Source organism: Pholcus phalangioides, unplaced genomic scaffold (genome assembly GCF_987345545.1).
Source record: "Pholcus phalangioides strain wild (caught in Gottingen) unplaced genomic scaffold, Ppha-v1.0 ptg000004l_1, whole genome shotgun sequence".
In the NCBI taxonomy this organism is placed as follows: Eukaryota; Metazoa; Arthropoda; class Arachnida; order Araneae; family Pholcidae; genus Pholcus; species Pholcus phalangioides.
The window spans coordinates 18,774,221-18,798,778 of NW_028301597.1; the positions used below are offsets into that span (position 1 = coordinate 18,774,221).

Genomic DNA, 24,558 nt, shown 5'->3' on the forward strand with positions numbered 1-24,558 from the left:
CTGTTGTTAGATGAAGCTTAGGTTATCAGGCAGTGGCTTTCAGAAGGATGTTTCAGGAAAACCAGGAATTAGGTTGAAATATACATCAAACAGCTATGACATAGCCCAATGGAAGGGGGTCCTTGTTTCTTTCTGAGTTTGACCATAGCTTATAAATTCTTTTACAAGTATTTAATATAGCACCACAGGTTGCGCTTTGAGAATTTTAATATTCAAATGATTGGTTAAATATTAAGAAATGTAGACATGCATTAAGAAATGTAGACTGTTTTTGGAAAGACATGAAATTCTTGCATTCTTTTCACATACTTTATTAATAAATTATGATCTGATGCTTAACTTTTTTTATTTGATTGTTTCTTCAGGTTCTCATAGCTACAGCTACCTTTGGATAAGCGCTAATTGAAAAACAATTCCTTTTTTTTTTTAAATCTTCAGATTATCAAAGTTTTGAGTGGATAATTTCTAATTACTAATTTGCCAAACATAAGCGGTTTAAATAAAAGAGAATTCCATTTTCTCTCAGAACCAAGAAATTTATTATACATATATTTGTGATGGGTAAAAATCCTTACATATATAAACAAAATCTGAAACCATAGCTTTAAATTTCAAACAAAAAGGAATTTTTTGAATATAAAATGGTTTGAAGGTCTCACACACACACATACGTGAAGTAATACACAATCAATTCGGATAAATTTCTCTATGAAGACAATTTTCTTATAGTTTACAAAAGATAGCAATATCTTACATGAGGTGGGTGGGTCAAAGACAATTTTCCCGTGTATACGCTAATATTTGCCACTCAAGAAAAAAATCGAGATCTTTCAAGAAAATCTTCACGTGATCTCATCAAATGGTTTTTATTTATTTTTTTCAATTGAAAATAAAAAGATCAAAAAAAATATTTTTTAACAGAAACCAAATCCGTATATATTATACCTTGTTTATATTTATATCAACAGCATGTGTTAAGAAAAACAACTACTTCATAAAATAATAAAGATCGATATTCCCTTGAAAAAAAACGTTAAAGAAAATATGAAAATATATAGTGTAAAATAACAACGAAAATTCTTTGAAATAAAAGAGAGAGCTCTCTCTCTCTCTCATCTTTTTCTCTCAGAGATCCGACATATCGTCGAGAGCTTTTTCCAGGAAGTATTCGACTGCGTTCGAGTTGACTGTCCCCAGGTACTTCCGAGTTCCTTCGGAAATCTCGAGCATGATGTCTTCGAAGAGATGCGTCAGAGACTTCTTCATTCTGTGCCTCGGTACAGAATCCAGATGATCTCGGATGGATCTGCGTATATTGTCCAAGTAACTCTGAAACTCATTCAGTATGGACGTGTGCGGCGTGTTGCCGACCGTGAGGGACTTCATGAAGTAACGGATGCTCTGCTCTATCTTCTGCTGGAGAATTTCGTACACGTCGTGCAAACTGTCCGTGTCAGAGTACAGTTTCCCGACCTCGATCGCCAATATACCAGTCGTCTCTACGGTCCAACAGTCCTGCGTTCGGTCGGCGATCATTTTCACACTGTCGGTGAGGCTCTGCATCCTGTTCAGCATGTTGCAGATCGGTTGCGTGATGTAGAACGGTTCGCCGACGCAGTACCAAGAGCGGATCTTGCCTCGTTCGAAAATCCCTTTAGACAGATAACTGCACTTTTTGCGATACACTTGAAGCAGTGCGAAGGTCGGTGGAACGGCGTCGAGCCACGTCAGCTTCTCCCACTCCTTCAAAAGATCCTTCACGTATCTCAAGACCGGGTCCCTATCAGTCGGAACGGGTTTGTTGCCACAGTTCTCCAGCCAAGACTCCAGGTACACCTGATGTTTCGATTCCAGCAGTCGTAGATAGGTTTCGAAAAGTTCAGACCCGATCCAGAGGTTGCAACCTTCGACTCTCGTGAACTCGCGGTTGCTAGGTTCAGGCATATGCTCGACGATGTAAGTCAGCAGATTATTCAGGGTGGTATACACACTGATCAGAAGCGTAACGTTCTCCGGGTTGCGGCACTTGGCGTCGTCCGCGAGACTTGCTATCACGAATCCCACGGAGGACGTAACTTTTTTGTATAGGTTCTGGTGCACGATGCTAGTGTAGGATGCCTTCCATTCCGAGTTCATCAACAGCTCGTCAGCTATCTTCAGTTTCTCGAGTATGTCGAGGATGTCGGTGATGACATCGTCCGTCAGAGTCTGAGACCACACTGGATGTTCCCGCTGTGCGTGCAATTCGAAAAGCACCTTCGACACGTAGACAGTTCTTTCCTTCATGACTTCGGTGGCCCTATGGAGAGTTCCGTCGTTATAATATGTGTCAACGTGCATCAGAAATCCGATGGTCTGTTGCATAACCATTTTGCCATCATCTGTGTTGATCTCTGACATGAGACTATTGCACAACCATTCGAGGCATTTTTCGACGCTGCTGTCGACCTCCGCTAGAAAAGACTTCTTGAGCTCGTTCTCGAAGAAGTTCTGCTGGCACTGCTCCATCAGGGTGACTTCTTGAAGCAACGCGTACACGGCGCTCAGCTGAACCCGGTCGGTCTTGAGGTAGTAATGATTCGTGACGAGCCAACAGCACAGCACGTTTTCGTAATCGGTCAGGCCGCTCTGTATAATGTGCTGGTGCAGAAACGATATCGCTTCTTGCGGCAGGATGTTCGGTAGGGCGTGTCGATAGAGTTTTATCTTCCGGTTCGACACATCCAACGCCTTGGTCTGCACCGGGACCTCAATAACCATGTTCGGATTCGCAATATGTAAAAGATGTTCGAAGGACAGGTAGCAAAACAACAGGTGTTGGAATTGAGTGTTGAGACGTATCTTTGGCTCGTCGGTCTTGAAGGCGTATCTCACTTTGAGGTAGCCTCGGATCTTCTTGTTTTTTTCGATGTCGTCGATGAACAGCCAGATAGAATCACCCGTGCAAGGTATGAACTTTATGTCCTGGACAGCCCGTCCTATCATGTAGCAATCCCCATTGGATTGTCTCGCCCAAACTTGAGCTATGACGTCAGTGTCACCCGCTTTGACAGTCAGCTCGCAGAATTCGTTCCAGCGCGGGCTCAGACTCGCCGGTTGGTCGGCGGTGTCGAAGTACTGATTGGCATTCGTGAAGACCCTCACGAATATGGCGTCGCTCATCCCGAGCTTCACGCTCTCTTCGAGTTCACACTTGAGGATGCCGGCGTATATCCTGCACGACGTAGATGGGAGGGCCTTTGCCTTGTCGTTGAGATAGTCTTTGCGGATGTCCGAATCGGTCCGGAAGAGGTTACCGACGTACTCATACAGACCGTGCTTGTCGACCTCGCAGGAAGCGGTCGGGCGTCCCATGTAGTTGCGGACCGTATACACCGCCTTGAGGAAGAGTGTTTTCTTCTGTTTCGACGAAAGCAGTCTAGCCGGAGAAGGCATCGACAACAGCTTGAGGAAAGTTTTCTTCGTTGACTTTCGAATAGATTTCCGCATCAAATGAGCTTTGGATTCGCTCATCATGCCGTCGCTCCGCATGAGATAACAAGAAGTAACTGATCGAACGACAAATATATCATACTCCAACCAGAAGCACAAATAATAAATCGATCCCCGGATTCCACATACGTTTGTCTTTAACGCAACCTTTTGAGCAATGGCTCAATCATAAAGAAAAATGCGCAGAGCGGTGAAATTATCATAAATTGACACTCGTCTGAAAAGGCTTAATACATACTTTTGTTCTATTTTCTTTTTTTCTCGTCATATAAGAGAGAGAGAGGCAGCGTCAAATCGAGATTCGTAAACGTGCACGTTCTCAGAATCAAAACTGTTTAAATGCACTTTTCATCGGCTGAACTTGAGCGTTGTAAGGCCTCGGAGACGATCAATAGACCTCTAAACATTATTTCCCAGGTATACGATTTTTTTCGTCAAAGCACTTTTCACTTAAACTCGGTCATCACGATATCGAAAATTCCGCGGAATGCTGTCGTTATATCCGAGGTGTCGTTACAACCAAGGTTGACGTTTTTAAGACCTTTTAAGTGTGAAAAATGCCATATTTACTCGCACATAGGATGAGATATGATTTTAGAGATCAAAATACTGTAAGGAAAACTACTATTTTGCACATTGGCGTATTTACGGAGATGGGATGGGGGGGGGGGGGGGCTTAGCAAACTATAGTCAAGAGCGGCAAGTTCGCAGGAGTGGCAAAATTCAGGAAATTATTGGGAGAACGGGTGGAAAAATTTGTTTTGCTCACAGGTGGTAAAACCATAAATCCGCCAGTGCCGTCTTAACTCATGGGGACCACCCGGGGGTCTCAGTAGAAGAGGGGCCTCAAAAAAATGTGAAGTAGTTGAATTTTTCGAGAATCGGTCAGGTAGGGCCTCAGACGAATCACTTGGCCAGGGGACCAATTACGCTCCCAAGACGGCCCTGAAATCCGCCTCTGCTAGAGAGTCGTAATCAATATTGTCAATCCGAAATAGATGTTTTAGAACCATGAATACTGTTTGTCCTCCTCGTACTTCAATATACACAGAACCTTAAACTAATTAACTTTTAGATATAATGTTCCAATATACCAAATTCTTCTCACTCTATACCGGGATAAATCATTATGTGTAGCAAATAACAACGTACCAAATAATGATGACCAACTGAAAATTTTATTGTCCACTGTGAAAAAGAAATTTTCCGGAAACATTTCTACTACTTAGCTCCTACTAAACCTTACAATGTATTACCTTTAGAAATTCAAAATTTACCTACCTACACAAAATTTAAAAAAAAGCCATTTTCAAATTAATCTTATCAACAGATGATATTTACGTATACTTTAATATCCAATAGCGAAATTCTTATTACTTTTATGCCTGCGTGTGCCATAATTCTATCTAACTCAGCATCAGGTATGAAATACATATCTGAATGTATTACATGTGAAAATTGTATTTGAATATATTGAATGTATTTGTAATTGTACATTACTACGAATATGTGTATATTAATAATTATTATTCATACTGTTTCATGTATCAATGCTTATTTATTTATTTATTTACACATCTCAACAGGCTGAGCCCAATTACAGAGATGGGAAACATACGGACATAACAATACAAAAATACAGGTAATGAAAATTAATAGAAAAGCAAATAATAATAATAATAATTTACAAGTTAAAAATAAAATCAACAAACTCAAAAAACAAAAATATGTACGCGCAACGGAAGCACACATTGAGAATTCAGCATGAGGAAGACAAATGAGAAAACAAGGAAATATATATACAAATTCATAAAGCACCTAGTAGTTTTTCTTACTAGCACCTAGATGTATTTTCTTTTGCCATTTAGCATCTACTATTTCCTTTTACCAAAAGTTTGATCATAAAAAAATTGTTTACGGTCGACTGTACAGGCACCTGCCTCTTGTCGACTAATAATATATTGTACATTGTAACAATATGTAATTTATGACGTATATTGAACTGAAATAAAATTGAAATTGAAAAAAAAAATGTTTTTTTAAAAAGTCATGAGAAAAAAAAAATCAAAATCAATATTTTTTGGGGGGAGTGGGAGGTACCTTCCATCGTTCCCCTCTTCTCGGCGATGAAAGATACACGCGTGATTTTATTAACGAATTCCATAGCCAATAGCGTGTCTTATTGGCTATGATATGTAAACCTGTATTTACACACAGCTGTTGTGTACCTGCATTACAGCTGTTAGGCCATTGAGATGTTTTCATTGTGCTTGTTTATCGATGAAAATCTACGTATTTCTGATGTAAACAATTTGAAAAAAAAAAGAGAAGCTCTTATGAGGAAATCCCATCATTATTTCCCGTTTTTCTTGGAAAGAAGGGATGTTCAAAATCTTTGCTGAGATGAGGTAAAAAAACCTAATAACATATGAGGTGAGTATAATTTTGAGGAATGTTCGATTTCCTAATTCTCGCGTTTCATTTCATTAATGGGTGTGATGTCTGCATAGGCAAGTGAAAAATTTATTCAGGGTCCCATAAATTTGAGGGATCTCAAATTTGCAACTCTGTCCATGATTCCGTCTTGTCAAAGTTGGGCCCTGCAAGGTCATAGGGAAAGAAATGAGAACGAAACGATTTCCTTTGTCTTTAGGGGATATTAAAGTAATACATCAGCAGATTTTTGGCCATTTTTGACTCCCCGTCCCTCCTTGTCAGCAAAATTTCGTCAGCTATGTCCCCACTTCCTACAGCATATTGGGATAAGAGGCGTGCGTGGAGGAGGGGGGCATAGAGGGCTCGTGTAAAATGGTTTTGTTTTTAAAAAATCAAAATATAGAAAGAGAATACCTTTGTGTGTGTGCATGTTATTATAATCGATTTCTGTTAATTTCAATGCTATTTATTTATTGATAAACTCACACAACAGGCATATACCCAATTACAGTGGAGTGAAGAAAAAGAACAAATAGTACGTTGCAATACAGAAAGGCAAAGAATAAATACAAATAATAATATAGTTTCACTAATGAATATACAAAAATATGTGCATACATGCAAGAAGGGGAAAAAAAGCATGTCGAAAATGAGAACTTCCACACCTGTTGAGGAAGCGAAGAAGAGGAAAATTTTCCAACACGTTAGTTATGTATGGTGGGACATAGAAGAGATTTCGGTTACGAAGAATGATGCTATGTATGTTTGATAAATATATAGATTTGTGCTAAAATGTCTGGTGCATCCAAGTCGAAGTGCAGAATTTGAAGCCGAAGGCTAATAAATCGCAATTTCTAAGAAATTCATTGTGCCTCTAAGCTTTTCGTGCTTTTTCCCACCCAAGCATCGATCCTGCGTAGGCCCCTGTCCTTTGAAAATATGCATAGCGAGTATGAAACTGCTGTAGTGAACTTCGCTACGTATGCGCGGGAATTATTTTTCTCATTGATTACAGATTAAGCACACTATATTTTCAGCTTGTGTTCCAAGTTTTGAGCATTTATTAATGGAATGGTATAAATTGCCGTTGCAGTTAGTGTGAAATACCGTGCCTTCATTATTTCCCGCATGTGGCGCGAGGCACTGAAGTAGAGTTAGTATATTAGTACCCTCTCTTAACTTTCAGCAAATGGCTTCCAGGTGGGACGGTAGAGAGGGCTTTTTTTCTCAGCCCAAGATATCAAGGAAGTATATATTTTCTGGATATTATGTCAAGGTGACTCTGAAAGAAAAGTCATCTGGTTTCCGCCGTATCTCGAACCTAGTTCCTCTTGTAAATCGGGCAAGCATGCTACCATTTACACCACTGGAGACACGACTCTGCCTTATCTCTTCTTCTTCTTTATATATTGATTTCATCAATTTAATTTTTTTTAAATGATACTTTTTGAATGTTAAGGAATAGGCATTTTATCCATCCTCACCCATCAGTGTGACTCCACCAAGAGTGGGTCCTAAGGTTAGTTTCCCAGTTGGACTGAGGGTCCCGTTGAGCCACCCTAAAAGCAACTAACGATTAATGTTATACGAGAAGTATTTGTAAAGCAACAACAAAAATCTGTAACCCAAAGGTGACCTTTGACGTTTGGAAATGCACAAAGGAATGTTGAAAACACTTTTTCAATCCAAACCTAATTACGAGGCAATGCCAGCTAAATTATCTCGACATTATCGTGCCTACGAAGAATAATCAATGCACCGTGAATCCGAGAAATATTAGATGCCTGGCCGTTGTTGTTATCATGCGATGTGTGAGAGAATTGACGAATAAAAATGGAGGTTTTGTGCGAAAAAGGAGACGGCACAAAAATCGTATACTGGCAACACAAGCGCCCTCGCTTTGCCACCCTTGACATGTACAAGCGGCGAGCACGTTGCGCATGCGCTGCTCTTGGACCTCCGCAGAATCGAGGCTCGTCGTCATACTGTTACTTCTCCGGAAATTCCCGGATGTGGAGCATTCCGGGAAATAAGACGTACCACCAGGAACTTCTCCCCGGTAAGCATTAGATAATAACAATAATAAAAAAAATAATATTTTTTTTCTTTTAAATTTCATAAGAATATCCGTGAAATTTTATCGAAATTTTCTTGGAATCGGCGAACATTCCTAGAAATCGTATAATGGTTCCGAGAATCGCGTATTTAGTGAGGGAAAAGCACTCGATATTCGATGTATATGTAGAGAGAGCGTGAGATCTCTCGGGAGAGAGAGAAATTCCTGAAGGTTGCCATCTGCGAATTCCAAGGAATTCTCTCGTAAAGGGGGGGACAGACACTTTTTTTTGACGTGTTGCAAATTAGTTAGGTCTGCAATTGGGGTGGGTGAGGATCGGATCTAGTTCATGGGGAGGGAGGAAGTTCTTAAATTTTCCTACCTGAAATTCATAGGTAGCATAACGAAACAAATTTATGAAGTACATACAAATTCTCATCAATTTGAACTTGGGAAATATCTCATAGAAAAAAAAATCAAATTATTGATCGGAGTTTCACTCCTTCAACTGTTGCAATCGATATTAGACACAAACAAAAAAAAATTTATTACATGAATATTTTTGATACTGATTGTGAGATATTTTAAAATATTGATAATTACAGTGGGACTCGGGATCCCCAGTCGGGTAAAGGGCTTATATCCCTCAAGGGACAGAGTCCGGGTCTTGTCTGGTACTTCAGTGGGACTCGGGATTTTCGCTCAAGTAAATTGATAATCACGTAGAAATTTCAAATCACATTTTTATGTTATGTTTTTTTTTTTCATAAATGCTGTATATTTTTAATTTTTTTCGAAATCTCGGAAATTTTCTTGTTGGTAAGGATATAAGACATATGAGATTAAAGGTATACGTTTTAAGCTGATTGAAACCACGAGAGTGAACAAAGTCTGTGAATAGATACCCAATAAGAGGATAAACACTTTCTATTGAACATATTAAAAAAAAAATTGATAAGTTAAATAAAGTTTCTCAACTGAATGGTTGTTCTGTATCCAAAATATTCAAATCTAATGTAAAATATATTATTTAATTTGACACTGATTTTTTTTATTATTGCTTTTCTTGTGCTGTTTGCACATGTTTGTGTTAGAAATTTACATTTAAAAAGATATCAATTTTTTTTGCACTGTATAAATTGCTCTCATAAATTCATACAAAATAATAACGCAGTAAAACCTCGCTACAACGATACTTGATTTAACAATAAACAACTACAATGATATTTTTTGAGGATATTTCGAAACCATTCTATCTCTCGCTATCTCTATCTATCTATCTCTCTATCTATCTTTATCATTCTAACTTTATCTGTCTCTCGCAATCTCTCTATCTATCTTTATCTTTCTCTCGCAATCTCTCTATCTATCTTTATCTCTCTCTCACTATCTATCCTTATCTCTCTCTCGCTATCTCTATCAATCTAACTTTATCTCTCTCTCTCTCTATCTATCTAACTTTATCTTTCTATCTCTCATTCTATCTATCTAACTTTATCTCTCTCTCTCTATCTCTTTACTATCTGTATCTCTCTCTCTCTCGTCTCTACAACGATGTATTTTATATTTCGCTCAAAATCGCGTTCTCAGTATATTTTTAAAATCCTCACCAGTTTTTGTTCTTTCGAGGGTATCCAATAATAGCATTATTGTTATTTGTAACATTATAGTTATTACATTAGTATTTTGTACTATTTTCTACCCTCTGAAACTGTTAATAGAGTTTTCGTGAAGTTGCTTTTTTTGTGTAGAACACAAAAGTACTGCACAGTAAAATCCTTTACAGGGTGAAAAAAAATTACAGTAACCGAATTCTGTGTTAATCAACTAATCAATTACTTTCACTGTGAATACTTTTAACTGCATTTAATGGTGGTGCTAAAAATACCAATTCAAAGAGCTACCAACAACAGCGTAAATTTGGTGGCACCTGATGATATAATTCTACCTCTCGATGTGACGAAGAACCACAGAATTAGAATAATACATTTATATCTTTATATCTTTAGTCTATGCGAAGAACCCTTTAAAACTATATTTTTTCCTGGTCGCAGAGTATCGTTATATCGAAGTTTCACTGGATATGAAATAACTTATACAGGGTAATTCAAAACGAATGGTACAGAAAGAAAACATGCCTGTGACTGATGTAATTAATTTTTTTCTCACATATCAACATAATGCGAAAGGTTAACTCTCCAAGTTTCCTTTGGCAACACTGAAAAGAGCTGCCCCATCTCCTAAATAATCACTAGGAGCGCTGTTACTCAAAATTAAAGCGATGCAAAAGCTTACACTTGTGCTAGAAATGTGAAAAATATTTCTATGCCTTGTGCAATTTTTTTTTTTGGAAGGGGCAGGAGTCCTGGAGAAATTGGTTTTTTTTTCACGTAACTCCCAAATTAGTAAAAAAAATCAAAAAGTTTTTGTACATTCTATCACAATGCTAGCTATTTTTGTTTTGCCTTATGCTTCATTTTGAATAACAGCGTTTCCAACGAACATCATTAGCTTTGATACTAACAACATTAACACTTCATTTAGCTTTGACATCAGTTTCGCGCTTATATTAACCACTATAATTCAATTACTTTAGAAAAAACTAATATTCAAATCGTTCATTGTGGTTTTTTATAAAGGCAGAAATTATTGTATTTAAAAAAGTAATATAGCAGATTTTTTATAAAAATCTCTCGTAAATTTCACAATAATCCGAGTAATTTTCTTTTCACTTTAAGAGTCATAAAAAACGTCATAATTTTGAAAATTGAATTCGTTAATATTATTTTCCTGAGTTAAGCAATTCAGACCGCAGATAATTTTTTTTTTAATTTATAATGTATAGTTACGATAATCACATACTAGTAGGACAGGGGTTTTTAAACCTTTTGCTGTAGAAGTTCCCTGAGCCCACAAAATTTGAACTCCTGAGCTTCTTGAACAGCAGAAATTTTTTATTGGGTAATTTTTAAAATTTATAATTTCTGGAGCCTTCGCTGAGAAATTTTGGATCTTTTTTAGAAAGGCGTGTCTCACAGTTTTACAACTGAATAATTCTATTATAAATCATAACTAAACGAAAAAAACGATTCTAATGACTTCAAAATATTTGACAATTTTTTAATATGGAGACATGAAAGTGTGAATTCTTGATATGTGTCATATATAGTGACTAATGTGAATATGATTTACTGTAATAACAATTTTACTGATGATAGTAATATTTTTCTGAACGATCTACTTTCAGGTTCCACAACTTCCCCCTCCCTATAAAAACCCAGAAAAACACGTTTTATTTTGTCAAAGTACATATTTTCAGGAACAATTAATTTCCAAGATGTAAACGCACGCGATTCCTTTTTTCTTCTTCAAAGGGCTTCCAGAACATTTTTGAAGAAATTTTTCTATCATAAATATTCAAATATCATTCGATCAAATCACTGCTGACCAAGTCCAAGCAAGAGAAAATGAATTTTTTCCGCCGATAAATTTCATTTCACTGCTGAAATCACGGCCAAGAGAAACAAATAGGTTATCACACCGAGAAAATAGCTGTGATTGATGAATATTTATCGAGGTCGTTATTTTGAGATTTAATATACATACATTAAAAGCAAGCAAAAATCTATATATGTATACGTGCATGTATCAAATATATCATACAGATTTTTACCTGAATACAAGAGGTTCATGACATTCGTCCTGTTATTAATGCGTTACCAACTTAAACGAACAAGAATTAATTTTTGTAATTTAAAGTTGTATAATCCAAACGGCATTGAAATGTAATACACTTGTCTATGTACAACAGCACATTTTCGGACAAGTAATGCTACTTTTGAACTAGTTGCCTATCAATAACGCTGAATTTTTAAGATAAGGGAAATTTTTTGAGACGAAACGCCCCAAAGTCAGGGTAGAAATCGTGGTAAAGCAACATGCGCTCTAATATTAAGCTTTTACTATAATATCGAGTAGACAATTCTTTAAAGGAAATTGAATAAAGTAAAAAAAGAAGTAAACCATGGCTTGGTACTTGTACAACTTCTGGCAAAACCTGAGGGCCCTCCTGCCAGGATCATGCGGCGACGAGCCGTTCACGGAAAAGTTCAACTTCGCCAAGAGAGCCGGTGGGCAAGGAGACACAGAGATGTCATCGTTCAGACACACCGAAGAGAGTGGTGAACCGGGCGATGGCGATGATAAATACCAGACCACTGAAATCGGTGGAGAAGGACAGGCCAACGGAGCTGGAGTACCTCGTGAAACCTGCGGCGAAGGAGAATTCGGTGGTGAAGGGTCTGAGATTTCCGAATGGCAAGCCGGATGGAATGTCACCAACGCCATCCAGGTATGTTAATATTTCTTAAATACGTTCATCCATGAGCAAAAAATGTGTTAATTACGGAAATAATTAAGGCAGGGGGTATCAAAAACTCGAATGCGATGAAGGTCCAGGACGTATATCAGGCTCTGGTCGTATTCGATTATATTCTGAGGGAACAGATGCCGGATTTAGTGAACGCAAACGTTGACAGAAAAATCCGAATTTCTAAAGACGCCCCTTTCGTTGAGAGACCTTTACGTGAGAACATAGTTCAAGTTTTAAATTTATAGCCATTTTTGTACTTAAAATTCAAAAATATTTCAATTGTTTGATTTGAGAGCTCAGTGTAAGCTGAGCGTCGGATACGAAGATGCAAAGGGCAGCTAAAGCTCGCGAACCACCAGTTTTTGATCCTCCCTTGAATTAAGGCTTCGAATGAACAAATCTTGAAGCAGTCCATGCTAATGAATTTAATCAGCAGGATTAGTGCAAGAATTAATTGAATTTTTCTGGATATTTCTTCCATATCCCTTTTGCATAAGATTTTCTAGCATCTTTTGTGTTTTTCCTTTTCTCTTCTTTGATTACGCGTAGATACCTTTATTATTATTATTATTTCCATTTATACTTTTCGATTTTTTGCAACTGGACTCTTATATCGTCCCCCCCCCCCCTCATGCCAAAAGCGTGAATGTGCAACCTTTCACACTTTTTGGGTTTGTCAACTGGTTGGAGCCCTCATTTTTCTATCTAAGTTTCGTCAGAAACACGAACGTTTAATCCTACTGAATGTATATTACAAAGCATTTTAGGGAAATGACGCTCATAGAGTATATGTACATTCAAATGTCATTTCCCAAGTTTTTGACCTTTTCACATTCATGCTTTTGGCATGAGGGGACGATATGTAACAAATAGATAACTCTCACATTCCGTAATAGTTTGAGAATGTGCTGATATACTCAACTCTAACAAAATTTTTATTAGATGTACTCGATTGAAGAAATTAGAAAAAGAAGAAGATAAGAAAATTTCTCTAAGACATTGTGCTTTTTTTTTCCTTGTGAATATATTCCAGATAATCCTTACTGTAAGGATTACCTATCCTTGACACTTGAGAGGGATTCCCTTCACTGCCCTTTACTAAGCGGGGAAAAAAATGCAAATACTTCCCATTCTTATACGGTATAAAGCATGCTCCAAATCATTCGCGGTACAGCAGAGGTGTGTGAACTAAAGAATTCAAGAAAAATCTTGATCCTCCAAATGTACATTGTCCTCCTTATTACAGCTTAACTCCTTCCAATACTTTGCTCAAATATTTGCTTAGAGACATTTTTAAAATAAGAAGTAACTGTGTGTGTGAGAGAGAGAGAGAGAGACGAAATTCTGAATATATAGATAGAAGATTGTATTCAGTTTTAGTTATTAATAAATGTTTTAAAAAGGTACCGCAGCGCTTCTTAACACCTGTTGGTCCGTCAACATGTATAATAATTTGGTCCCAACTATTAAATTACATTTATTTAACAAAAACTTGATGCATATATAGTATTAGGTATAAGAAAATTCGTTCGGTGACAAGTTACTACTTAACCGTACATGCACCTCGTACACGGAATACGGTACTGTCTACGGAATTTTCTAACGAATCGGCACACGCCGGAGAATGAGTTTTCTCAGTGTATGTGTGGCCCTAACGTAATTATGATGTCGAGTTGCGTTTGTTTCGTGTTCGTGCTGCCATCTATTTTCCACAATCTGAAGTAAAGATGGAAATGATTGAATTTTTTTTCCCCTTGTTATGTCAGTATCGTGTTGTAGATCTGACTGTTCTCTGCGGAGAGACTTTTTCAAATATGAGACCGGCTCGCATTCGCGCCTCAAAGCAGGAAAAGCAACTTCAGCCGACCACCACTGTGTCGTCAACGAAATTCGAAACCGGATCATCAGGACGAAAGTCCAGCACGATGACGACACGACCGCACAGTGGGGATAACAAGTTACTAAAAGGTGTTAATTTGAGCAACATCCACGAAGATATTTGACTCGTAATAGCTTTTCTAACTCGAAAAAGTAGAGAAGAATTGCATGTAAGGTCGAGGAAGAGTATGTAGCTGCATACGAGTTAGGGGTATAGTTTAACCACTTCACGCACAAGCTTTTGACAAGAAATTTGGATTTTCTCTATTTGACGAATCGGCGATAAATCTAACCTTGTGTTAACCTAACCCGCACGTTAGAAAAAGAAAAAGATAGAGGAAAGAAAAAATATATATGAAAGGAAAAAGTATAATTGGTAAGATAGATAAGAGAGTTTTTTTATAGAGTCCTCTTTTCACTCCTCACCCTACTTCTTCTCTTTTGCTCTTACATGCATAGTAGAAAGAAACATTATATATGTAAAAAAAAAACATTAACAGGAATTTAGAGAAAAAGAGCAACTTCAGTAGAGATAGTGAAGAAAACACAGTGAACTTGTTTGAATTTATTCCACTGGCATTTGGACGCAATATTACGCCTGTAATCGTAAAGAGGTTAATAGTGATAATAATGATAATAATAATAATGCACAAAGCAAATCACTGACTAAATTAATCATTGGAATCAATCTAATTAATGCCATTCTAATTCAAAACTGTGCTATGTATACAGCGCTATAAATATAATTTAATCAATGCTACCATAAACTATCGAATTATTTTTGTATTTTGTGGTGAAAGACAGAAAAAAGTATAATCTACCTAATTTTTGTTTTTTTTCTGAAATTTGAAATTTATTACGCACATAAACATATGCAACTTAACATAAATAGTGCATACAAAAACAAAGTACACATACAGCACAAACACAATGTAAAAAAACATATATATTACCGTTTATGTATTAGCCCAAGGAATTGCATAATATATATATATATGTGTGTGTGTAATTTGGATTTCTATTGGTGAAATCTGTTTCAGAAATCTAGAAGAGTCTTGCTGCTTGTTAATGAGCACAATCTCGATTAAGTCTATTTCAGACAGTGATGACTCATTTTTATTATGTATAATAGTTCCCCCCCCCCCTCCCATTTTAATCAACTGCGTATCCGTAATCTGTGTAAAAGCATACAAAAACATTTCTTATGCAGGGTTCTGAACGACATTGAAAGTCAGGGTTAATGTCAGTCGTCAAATATTTGATAAAAGTCAGGGGAAATGATATTTCCGTGAAGGAAAAAAAACAAACTCGAAAAGCATTTGAAAAAGGTCAAGATTTTGAATTATATTTCTTTTTCTGCAGAAATTTTGGTCAGGGAAAAGTCAGGGAAACGATCAAGCAGATTATTTTGGGCACACTGTTATGTGATCAAGGCCACTGTATGTACCGACTCCCAAATGTCTCGTCAAACTTGATCTGCATTATTTCAGTCACCCCGAAATATCTCGGGTTCTTAAAACGCTTTTATTTCGGCCTCTACGAGCTCAAATAGGCGCTGAAGTTGTTTTTACAGTAAAACATGTTTTCCATTTCCCCCCCCCCCGCAGTTGATCAGCTGCCAGTGGGTGGAGTCAACTTTTATTCAAAGTTAGATAACGGAAGGAGAGAGAAAGAGAGAGACTGTGTGTCCCCCCCCCCTTCTTTTAGCACAGTAAAGAAAAATATAAGCTCAGTATAAATGATACAAAAAGATTTTTTTTCTATAAAAAAGTATTTATCTTCCCAGACAGCCACGACAGGTGTCATTGTATCATAGTGAGGGAAATAAAAGCGGAACATTGAAATGTCATAAACTTTCCTATGTACAGTACAACAACACATTTTCGGACAAGTAATGCTACTTTTGAACTAATTGCCTATCAATAACGGGATTTTTAAGGTAAGGGAAATTTTTTGAGACGAAACGCCCCAAAGTCAGGGTAGAAACCGTGGTAAAGCAACATGCACTCTAATATTAAGCTTTTACTATAATATTGAGTAGACAATTCTTTAAAGGAAATTGAATAAAGTAAAAAAAGAAGTGAACCATGGCTTGGTACTTGTACAACTTCTGGCAAAACCTGAGAGCCCTCCTGCCAGGATCATGCGGCGACGAGCCGTTCATGGAAAAGTTCAACTTCGCCAAGAGAGCCGGTGGACAAAGAGACACAGAGATGTCATCGTTTAGACACACGGAAGAGAGTGGAGAACAGGGTGATGCCGATGATAAATACCAAGCCACCGAAATTCGTGGAGAACGACAGGCCAACGGAGCTGGAGTACCTCGTGAAACCTGCGACGAAGGAGAGTTCTCGGCGGTGAAAGGTCTGAGATAGCTCCGAATGACAAGCCGGATGGAATGTCACCAACGCCATGTCACCAAAGCGGAGTCAATTTTCTTTTGTTTTCTTATTGGGGGGGGGAGCACTTATCTGCTTGTATTCAGGAAAAAGTCTTGAAAATAGGTGGCAATCTGTAGAAGGTTTAGTGATTTGCAATGTAGCAGTTACAATGTGGATCAGGAAAATTTTAAAAACCGCTTCTAAAGGGTCAATATCCACTGTATATAGGTTTGGTTTCAATAATACGAAATTAGGCATGCACAACTTGGTGTTTTGTATACAGTGTGCACATTCCGTATGCCTGCCACAGCGGACACTCTCCGTTAGCTGACACCTCCTGTTAACGGATATTTTTTAAAACATTATGTCGACGTGCCTAAATTTGTTTTACTTTTTATTAACGGGCACTCTCTCTCTCTCTCTCTCCTCGTTAGCGGACAGAGTTTTTTGCTCCGTGGATGTCCGTTATCGAGAGGTTCCACTGTGTTATTGTTTTTAGAGATTCAACTGGTCCTTAGATTTGAGAAAAGTTAAGAAACGCGGCTTGGAATTGGAAAAACTGCACTGAACGAATAATTCAAACAATCATTCTGTACAATCATTGTAAATCCTTAATGATTTTAAAAATATTGTTTTTGTAAACTTTAACGAATGCGTGTTTTTTTTCCTTCACTTCAGGGAATGTTCATCGTCAGTCTTCCGTATTCGGTTCTGTATGGTGGATATTGGGCAGTTTTCTCTCTGGTTTTCGTCGCCTATATATGTTGCCACACCGGAAAGATTCTAGTCGCATGTCTCTACGAACCGAACGAAAGAGGGGAGTTGGTCAGAGTCCGAGACAGTTACGTGGCGATAGCGCAAGCCTGCATAGGGGAGAGGCTCGGAGGTAAATTGGTCAACGCGGCACAAATTATCGAGCTGCTGATGACTTGCATCCTGTACGTGGTGCTGTGCGGTGACCTAATGATAGGGTCCTTTCCGGAGGGTCCGATCGACCAGAGATCGTGGATGATGATATCGACGATGTTTCTGTTGCCGTGCGCATTCCTCAAGCGACTGACTGCCGTTTCTTTCCTGAGTTTCTGGTGCACCGTAGCCCACCTGCTGATCAACGTGGCGGTACTCGGATACTGCTTCATAAGAGCACCGGAATGGCATTGGTCGAAAGTACAGTTTAAGATCGACACCTCGATGTTCCCCGTGACTCTCGGGATAGTTGTCTTCAGCTACACGTCGCAAATATTTCTTCCGAGTCTGGAAGGCAACATGAAAGATAGGTCCAAGTTCCACTGCATGCTGGACTGGAGCCACATCACTGCGGCCATATTCAAAGCCGGTTTCGCCTGGATCGCTTTCCTGACGTTTGGCGACGAGACCCAAGAAGTCATAACCAACAATCTTCCCACAAAGGGGTTCAAGGTGATCGTCAACCTCATTCTGGTCATAAAAGCTCTTCTCTCGTACCCCCTGCCATATTTCGCTGCCGCTAACCTTCTGGAATCCGCTCTTTTCCAGGGCAGGCCGAAGACCCTGTTTCCGTCTTGCCTGGCTCAAGACGGCGAGCTGAGAATTTGGGCCGTTACTCTGCGGGTGTTTCTCGTGGTATTCACCTGCATGATGGCCATCACCATCCCGCACTTCGCGCTGCTCATGGGATTGATCGGTAGCTTCACCGGCACCATGCTGTCGTTCGTGTGGCCGTGCTACTTCCACATGAAGCTGAAGTACGACACGATGAATAGGCTCTCTATATCTTGGGAAGTGTTCATCATCACCGTAGGTGTGCTTTGCGGAGTCATCGGAATCATATCATCAGCAACGGAGTTGGTAGCTGCCTATCATATCCCAATTCCGTATCCGCACATGCGAACTGCTTAATAATTATCATAATCAATTATAGGGAATTATATAAAGAACATTTGTTGTGGTTTTTTTTTCTTTAGACGCGCACCTTCATTATGATTTCGCAATGAATGTTTATGAAGTGAGTTTCAAGTGGAATAGTTTTTGTGTTCTTCTCGACAACACAAGAGAATAGGGGAGAAAACTTTTTCGCGTAATGTATGTCTAGGAAAAATATTCCAATGATATTTTAATGGAGCCACGAGTGATATATATATATATATAAAATATTTAAAAAAATAACGGGAAAGATTCCATCGAATTTTTAGGTGTTTCTTCCAATATTTGTGCGTGTGAGTGTATTTCCAGCGCTATTTCATGCCTGGCTGCCTTGTGATGCTAGTCTTCCATTTTACATTCCTAGTGTATGTGTGTGTGTATACTCGGAATACACGAAATCTTCCAGCAACAAACACTGTGTGTGTATACTCCCCACACCTCTCTATGAACTTCTCAAAGAAATCCAAAAACGGCGTTCCAATCAAGTGGTATTTACAAACTAAAGCAAAGAAAGAAATTGGAAAAGTCTCAAACGCTATTATCAAAAGCTGAAAGAGCAAAAAAAAAAAGAAGAATATTGTCCATATTTAATTATCCATCGTGCTTCCATTTACATGATGATGATGTAATCAATATAAAAAGCGTCTTCCGGTATTCTTGATCCCATGTTTTGAAAAATGTCTTCCTTTTTATTCTGCAAAATACAACATTATATGAATCAGCGGGTGCACAAATTCCGGTCCGTGCGCAAAATTCGGCCAGCCGTAGGGTTCCTTTCAAAGTTGTTCTGATAGAAAAATAACACACTCAACACCTAGGCTGAACATATCTCTTTTATAAAAGTACGGAGCATCACCAAAAAAAGTTGTTAAGGCAAGTAAAGTTTCCAATTACAGCCGAAAAAATAGTCAAAGGCAAATAAAGTTGCAATTTATAGCCGAAAAAATCGTCAAAGGCAAAAACCTTTTTAATTTTTTTTAAATTGTTAAGTTTCTACTTATCATTTAAATCGCTGAAAAATCATCAATAGCGAAAATGATGGGTAATGCAAGTCAAAATTTAATTCAGCAAAAAAAACGTATATGTTTGACAAGTATGTAATATTTGACTATGATTAATTATGATAGAGTCATAATTACCATACTATAATTTATAAGCCATGAAAATTATCTTAATTCTTGATTTCGAAAATTCAACTGAGCCTTGTTGAAAATGGGGGAAAGAACGAGAAATTTTATAAAAATAAATCGGGACGACAAAAATCACAGAAATATCCAGTAAAATACGGGTGATGTGTTCATTCTTTATATACGAGTTTCTGGCCCGCGAGCGGCAGAAATACTGCATATCTGGCCTACGGATCGAAAAGATTTGTGCACTTCTGACATAAACGATTAAAAATGTTTTTAGCGTACAAAATTATATTATATATACATATTATACATACACGCTTGATGTTACATGTTGACTAAATATGTGAATTTTTATTCTAATGAGCTACTCGGGTATCGAGATTTGATATCAATGATGGGAAATTATGTTTCTATAAAATTCCATATTGTGCAGTGTATTTGTGTGAAAAGAATATCACGTATAGTACATGTCGTAATGGAGATTTAAATGGCAATTATGCGATGCTTGGGAGGATAGAATGGTATGTGTCACGTGCGTATCTCGAGGAAAGAAATAAGTGTGCTTTATATATAGGGGAAGAATTATAATGTAATTACCGACATTAACGTGTGCTTCTAAAAAGAAATGAGCAGCAATGTACTGATGCATACAAAATATAATAACGCCTGGATGATCTCTCTTATCTCTTATTCGATAGAAATTCCTCTCGTGGTCACGTCGCTAAACGATTAACGAAATCCTAGTCCTTGATAATTCGTACAGTTCGTACATTACGGGCAAGTGCCTGATTCGATTAACTGTTGCATGAACTTTAATGGAAATAAACCAATTATAGCTGGTTACAACTGGATGTTTAATATTAAACATAGCCGAATATATATATAATTAAAAAGAAAATCGTAGAATTTTAGACATGAACGTGTATATGGCAATACCTTGTATACTTATGAAAAAAATGATAATAATTATATGTGAGCGTGTATGTGTGTGTGTTTTTTCGAAGTTTTTAATTACACAGAATACATTTTTGTCGATTGTATAAAATAATGATTTTTTTCCCACGTTGAAAGAATGTTTTCGTTTCTATGCATGTTGTTTGTTAAACTAACTAATACGTAGTTTCATGAAAAGTGTCAGAAAGATTGAAAATTCTATCGGTTGATTAAATTGAAATTTGAAAAATTATTAATATAAGGGAAATTATTGTGATAATATACAATTAAGGGAAATGAAAATATTGAATAGAACTTGATAAGAACTTCGATATTTCTGTAAGTAAAATTTGAGGAGAAATACTAAAATTTATTTCAGTAGTTCTTAACCGTTTTCCGTTCCGCACCCATAGCACAATACGATTTGCCACTCCCCGCTCCCTCTTGCGTTTGCTATTTATTATTTAATGTTTTGTAATTAGTTATCCATTAATTAATTTTTACAAATTACCTTTTTGGCTATGGGGTTACAGTTGTTAAATTCGATTTATTTTTGCTTTTTATCCCCTCTTAACATTAATTCAAAAAAACCAAACTTTAAAAAAGTAATGTTTTTTAATATTTTCCGAAATTTGGGCGAAAAAGATCCAATGAATTGCATTTTTCACTTATTGATTCCATTCAAAACAACAATACATACTTGTTTGCTTGACACTTGAGTAAACTTTTCTGAGTCTTGCTAACCATTGGTATCAAACCTAAGCACAGCATGCTGATAATTCGAGGTACGCATATAAACAAACCACAAAATATTTTGAGAATAAATGCATAGGCGGAGATAGACTTAGAAGTCTGGGGGGGGGGGCACAATGATGATGATGTCAATTCATATATGCATATATACATTATATCAGTCAACTTCACCTTTGACGCTGGGGGGGGGGGGGGGGCAATGAATTTCGCTTCATATTTCATGTGAAACTGTTAGTATGCTTCTTTTTTTTTAAGAATTGAAAAATTCAATTTTTCTCATCATTTCAATTTTCCTTGAATAATGTCAACATGTTCTGTTTTTTTTTCCGTCTCACACCCGCCAAAAATGCTTCGCCGCACCCCGGTTAAGAATCACTGATTTATTTCATGACGATTGAATTATTCGCTGAGATATTAATGATTGAATTTTTTCTTTCCAAATTCTTTTACGACTATCTCCATATTTTTGTCTTCAGACTTGGTGAATGTAGCACGTGAAAAAAATATCGGAAATCACGAATTTCAGTCATCAATATATCTCGGCATATTTTTATTTATATAAACTATATATTTTATTATATGATGAATTTCTTAGAGTACGATGAAAAAACAGTCGCTTATTGACATTTCTCTTTTTAAAAGCCATGTAAAAATTTTAATTTTCATATTTCCCACGATTATCAATTTACTGAAATTAAAACAATTACAGCTTTATTTTTCCGCTTTTTTTTTTGCTGATGTTATTCCATATTTTACTTCAATTTTTCAATCAACCATAGAATTTTTGTTCGTTTCGGACACATATTCATGACATATATTCATGAAACCACCATGTATTATACTACATACGTTTATCGTAGATGTGCTATAATAGTTGCATGTGAAAGAGTCATTATATTTTACGGTTTGCAGTAATTTATGCATTATTTGTATGTGTGTGTGTGTTGTGCGATGATGTTTGGTGGTTTGTGCAACTTAAAAGTTATCTAAAATTGTGATGTTATTCAATGGCAAATTTTCATTATTATGATGTAAAAAAATATTTTTAATGAAATGTTTATTATATATATATTCACGTGCTTCTCCCATTTGTAGATGGAAGAATAATGCTAGGCGTCTTGAATAACTATTGTTTCTAAAATTTTGATATGAAAGAGCAATTGATAATTACCGAAGCGGTTTTTCAAACAGAAGTTAGATATGGACAGCTGGGATCCTTAGAAGGTTACTGAAGGGACTCCGGATGTGTTTCGGAACGAAGAGATGAGAATGGAAATACTGTGTACCAAGTGGCTACCAATCAACGTCCATAAGGCTAGCTGCATACCTAAAACTTTGAAATATGAATGGTTTTTACACTGATATTAAGTAAATTGATATATTATGATAATTAAAATTAATAACGACCAAAGAGTAGAGGGTTGGTAAAGTCCATGATACATTTGAAAAAAATTGCGGTTCGGTTCGGTTCGCCATCTTTGGTTCCTTGAGGTACCACAATGCGGTTGTCGCATTGCATACCCTCCTTATCCGGCTTACATGGCGCTTTGCGCTGTAAAAGCCATGGCAGATATGTATATTAATAAAATAGATGCCTCATTAAAGCCTGGGACCCTATACTCAGCTGGATGTAACCGTAAAATCTTGAATATTTACACTATTTTGCGCAGCTTGACCTAATTGTCTTCGCGCCAATAAAATAAAAATCCAATCTAGTCCATTCGAAAAATCATAGTACCGGATCTTATCATATATGCCAGGCATCTTCAACCTGTTGCTTCAACCTGCGAGCACCACGGTGCTCCCTGAAGCACCCCTAGTGGTCTATGCCCGTGTCTGATTTCGTGCTCAACGTCTTGATTAAACACCTTATACAAATGATATTCAAGGATTAAAATCATTCTGATTTTTCATTCATTCGTATGTCAAACTTATCGCCAGGGTGCTCTGATTTCGATGATGGGTATAGGCAGAGCGCGTGACTACGAAAAGGTTGAAAACCTCTGATATAGGCCCTCTATGGATATGAGGTCCCTGGGTCATTTCCACATTTGCCCCATGGGTAAAGATGGGTCCTAGTCTTTTGGCAGCTCTGCTGGATTCTGAAAATAGCCACATTTTTCCACCCATCATATTTCGCTTGAAAGCTTTATTCATTCATAGCTCTCTGTGGGCCCTTCACCACTTTTCGTGGCTTCCCTTTCATCTCAGTTTCACCCGTGGCGCCCTTAGAATACCTCAAAACCACAAGGCGTGAGAACCACTGTTTTATGGTACAGCGCCAGAAGCGTATGAAATTTTCAACTATTTTTTGCTGGTAAAAATGCCATTTATAGTAAAATAGGAATTTTACTGTAAACCAAACTTTTATACACCAATTGATTAATTTTAGATAATTTTTTAAATGTGTCACGGACTTTCGGCCCGTCTCGCATTCATCTCCTAGGATATGTGAATTAAAGTTTTTCCTATGTGTACTCAATGATATTTTATCTCAAGTAATCACAATTATTGTGAACTTATTTGGGGGTTTGCCGCGAGCAGCGTACGGGAGAAAAGAATACTCGTTGATGATGGAATTCATACAAATGGTGTGTCCGAAATCAGAATTATTATTTCTAGAATTCGGTATTTGGTCGCCTAGTGTGGTTTTCTTCCATCTACAAATACAGTACACAGACATACCATAAATACCCCCCAAAAAAAGGAACCAAGTCAATTTATGAATCTCAAAATGGGCTTCCAACGCTTCCCTTGTCTTCCATTTCTGCTGCTTCCAGAAAATTGCATTCCAAAATTATAATGTGATTGTTTGTATGACTTCTGTGATATGCAATAGAATTTTTATCAATAGATATACAGTATATTTGAGAAGTCACGTAATTATACCGTACGTATATCCAATGTGGTTTCTTTGAACAACTCGAAAATAACTTGTTCTTATTTGTTATTGAGAGTCTCGAGATCTAATTTGACTCATTATACATGAAAAGCAATAGCGACGGATAAGCATCAAAGAGAATTTGCAGTTTTTAGCATTGTTGAAAATAGTTATTATTAGCTAAGCAAAATGTTATGGTGATTTTTATATGAAATTGTATCAGTAAAAAAAGAATCTTCCAGACATCTGCCATAAAGTGAAGAAAATCTTGAAAAAATCGTTCGAATTTTGTTTTTAGATTTCTGATACTCGATTCAAGACTTCCAGATATGATAAAAGAA

At 37.2% G+C, this 24,558-nt stretch overlaps 1 protein-coding gene across 2 annotated transcripts; it reads left to right on the forward strand.

The window, feature by feature from the left end:
* The first annotated feature begins 5,860 nt into the window (after positions 1 to 5,860).
* Positions 5,861 to 22,791, forward strand: VGAT (vesicular GABA transporter). 2 transcript variants are annotated; one of them, XM_089231062.1, is made up of 3 exons: positions 5,861 to 5,925; positions 11,232 to 12,335; positions 17,294 to 22,791. In XM_089231062.1, exons 2-3 carry the CDS (start codon positions 12,009 to 12,011, stop codon positions 18,491 to 18,493), a joined length of 1,527 nt encoding a protein of 508 aa, XP_089087188.1. In that variant the 5' UTR covers positions 5,861 to 5,925; positions 11,232 to 12,008; the 3' UTR covers positions 18,494 to 22,791. The 2 variants fall into 2 exon arrangements, with proteins under 2 accessions (XP_089087188.1, XP_089087187.1); XM_089231061.1 differs by lacking the exon at positions 5,861 to 5,925 and adding an exon at positions 7,443 to 7,987.
* The last annotated feature ends 1,767 nt before the right edge of the window (positions 22,792 to 24,558 follow it).

What these genes read in the sequence shown, in the direction of transcription:
- VGAT (XM_089231062.1), top strand. Translation starts at nt 12,009, where the DNA reads ATGGCTTGGTACTTGTACAACTTCTGGCAAAACCTGAGGGCCCTCCTG. An exon ending in ATGTCACCAACGCCATCCAG is followed by an intron (nt 12,336 to 17,293) that starts GTATGTTAATAT and finishes CCTTCACTTCAG; the next exon opens with GGAATGTTCATCGTCAGTCT.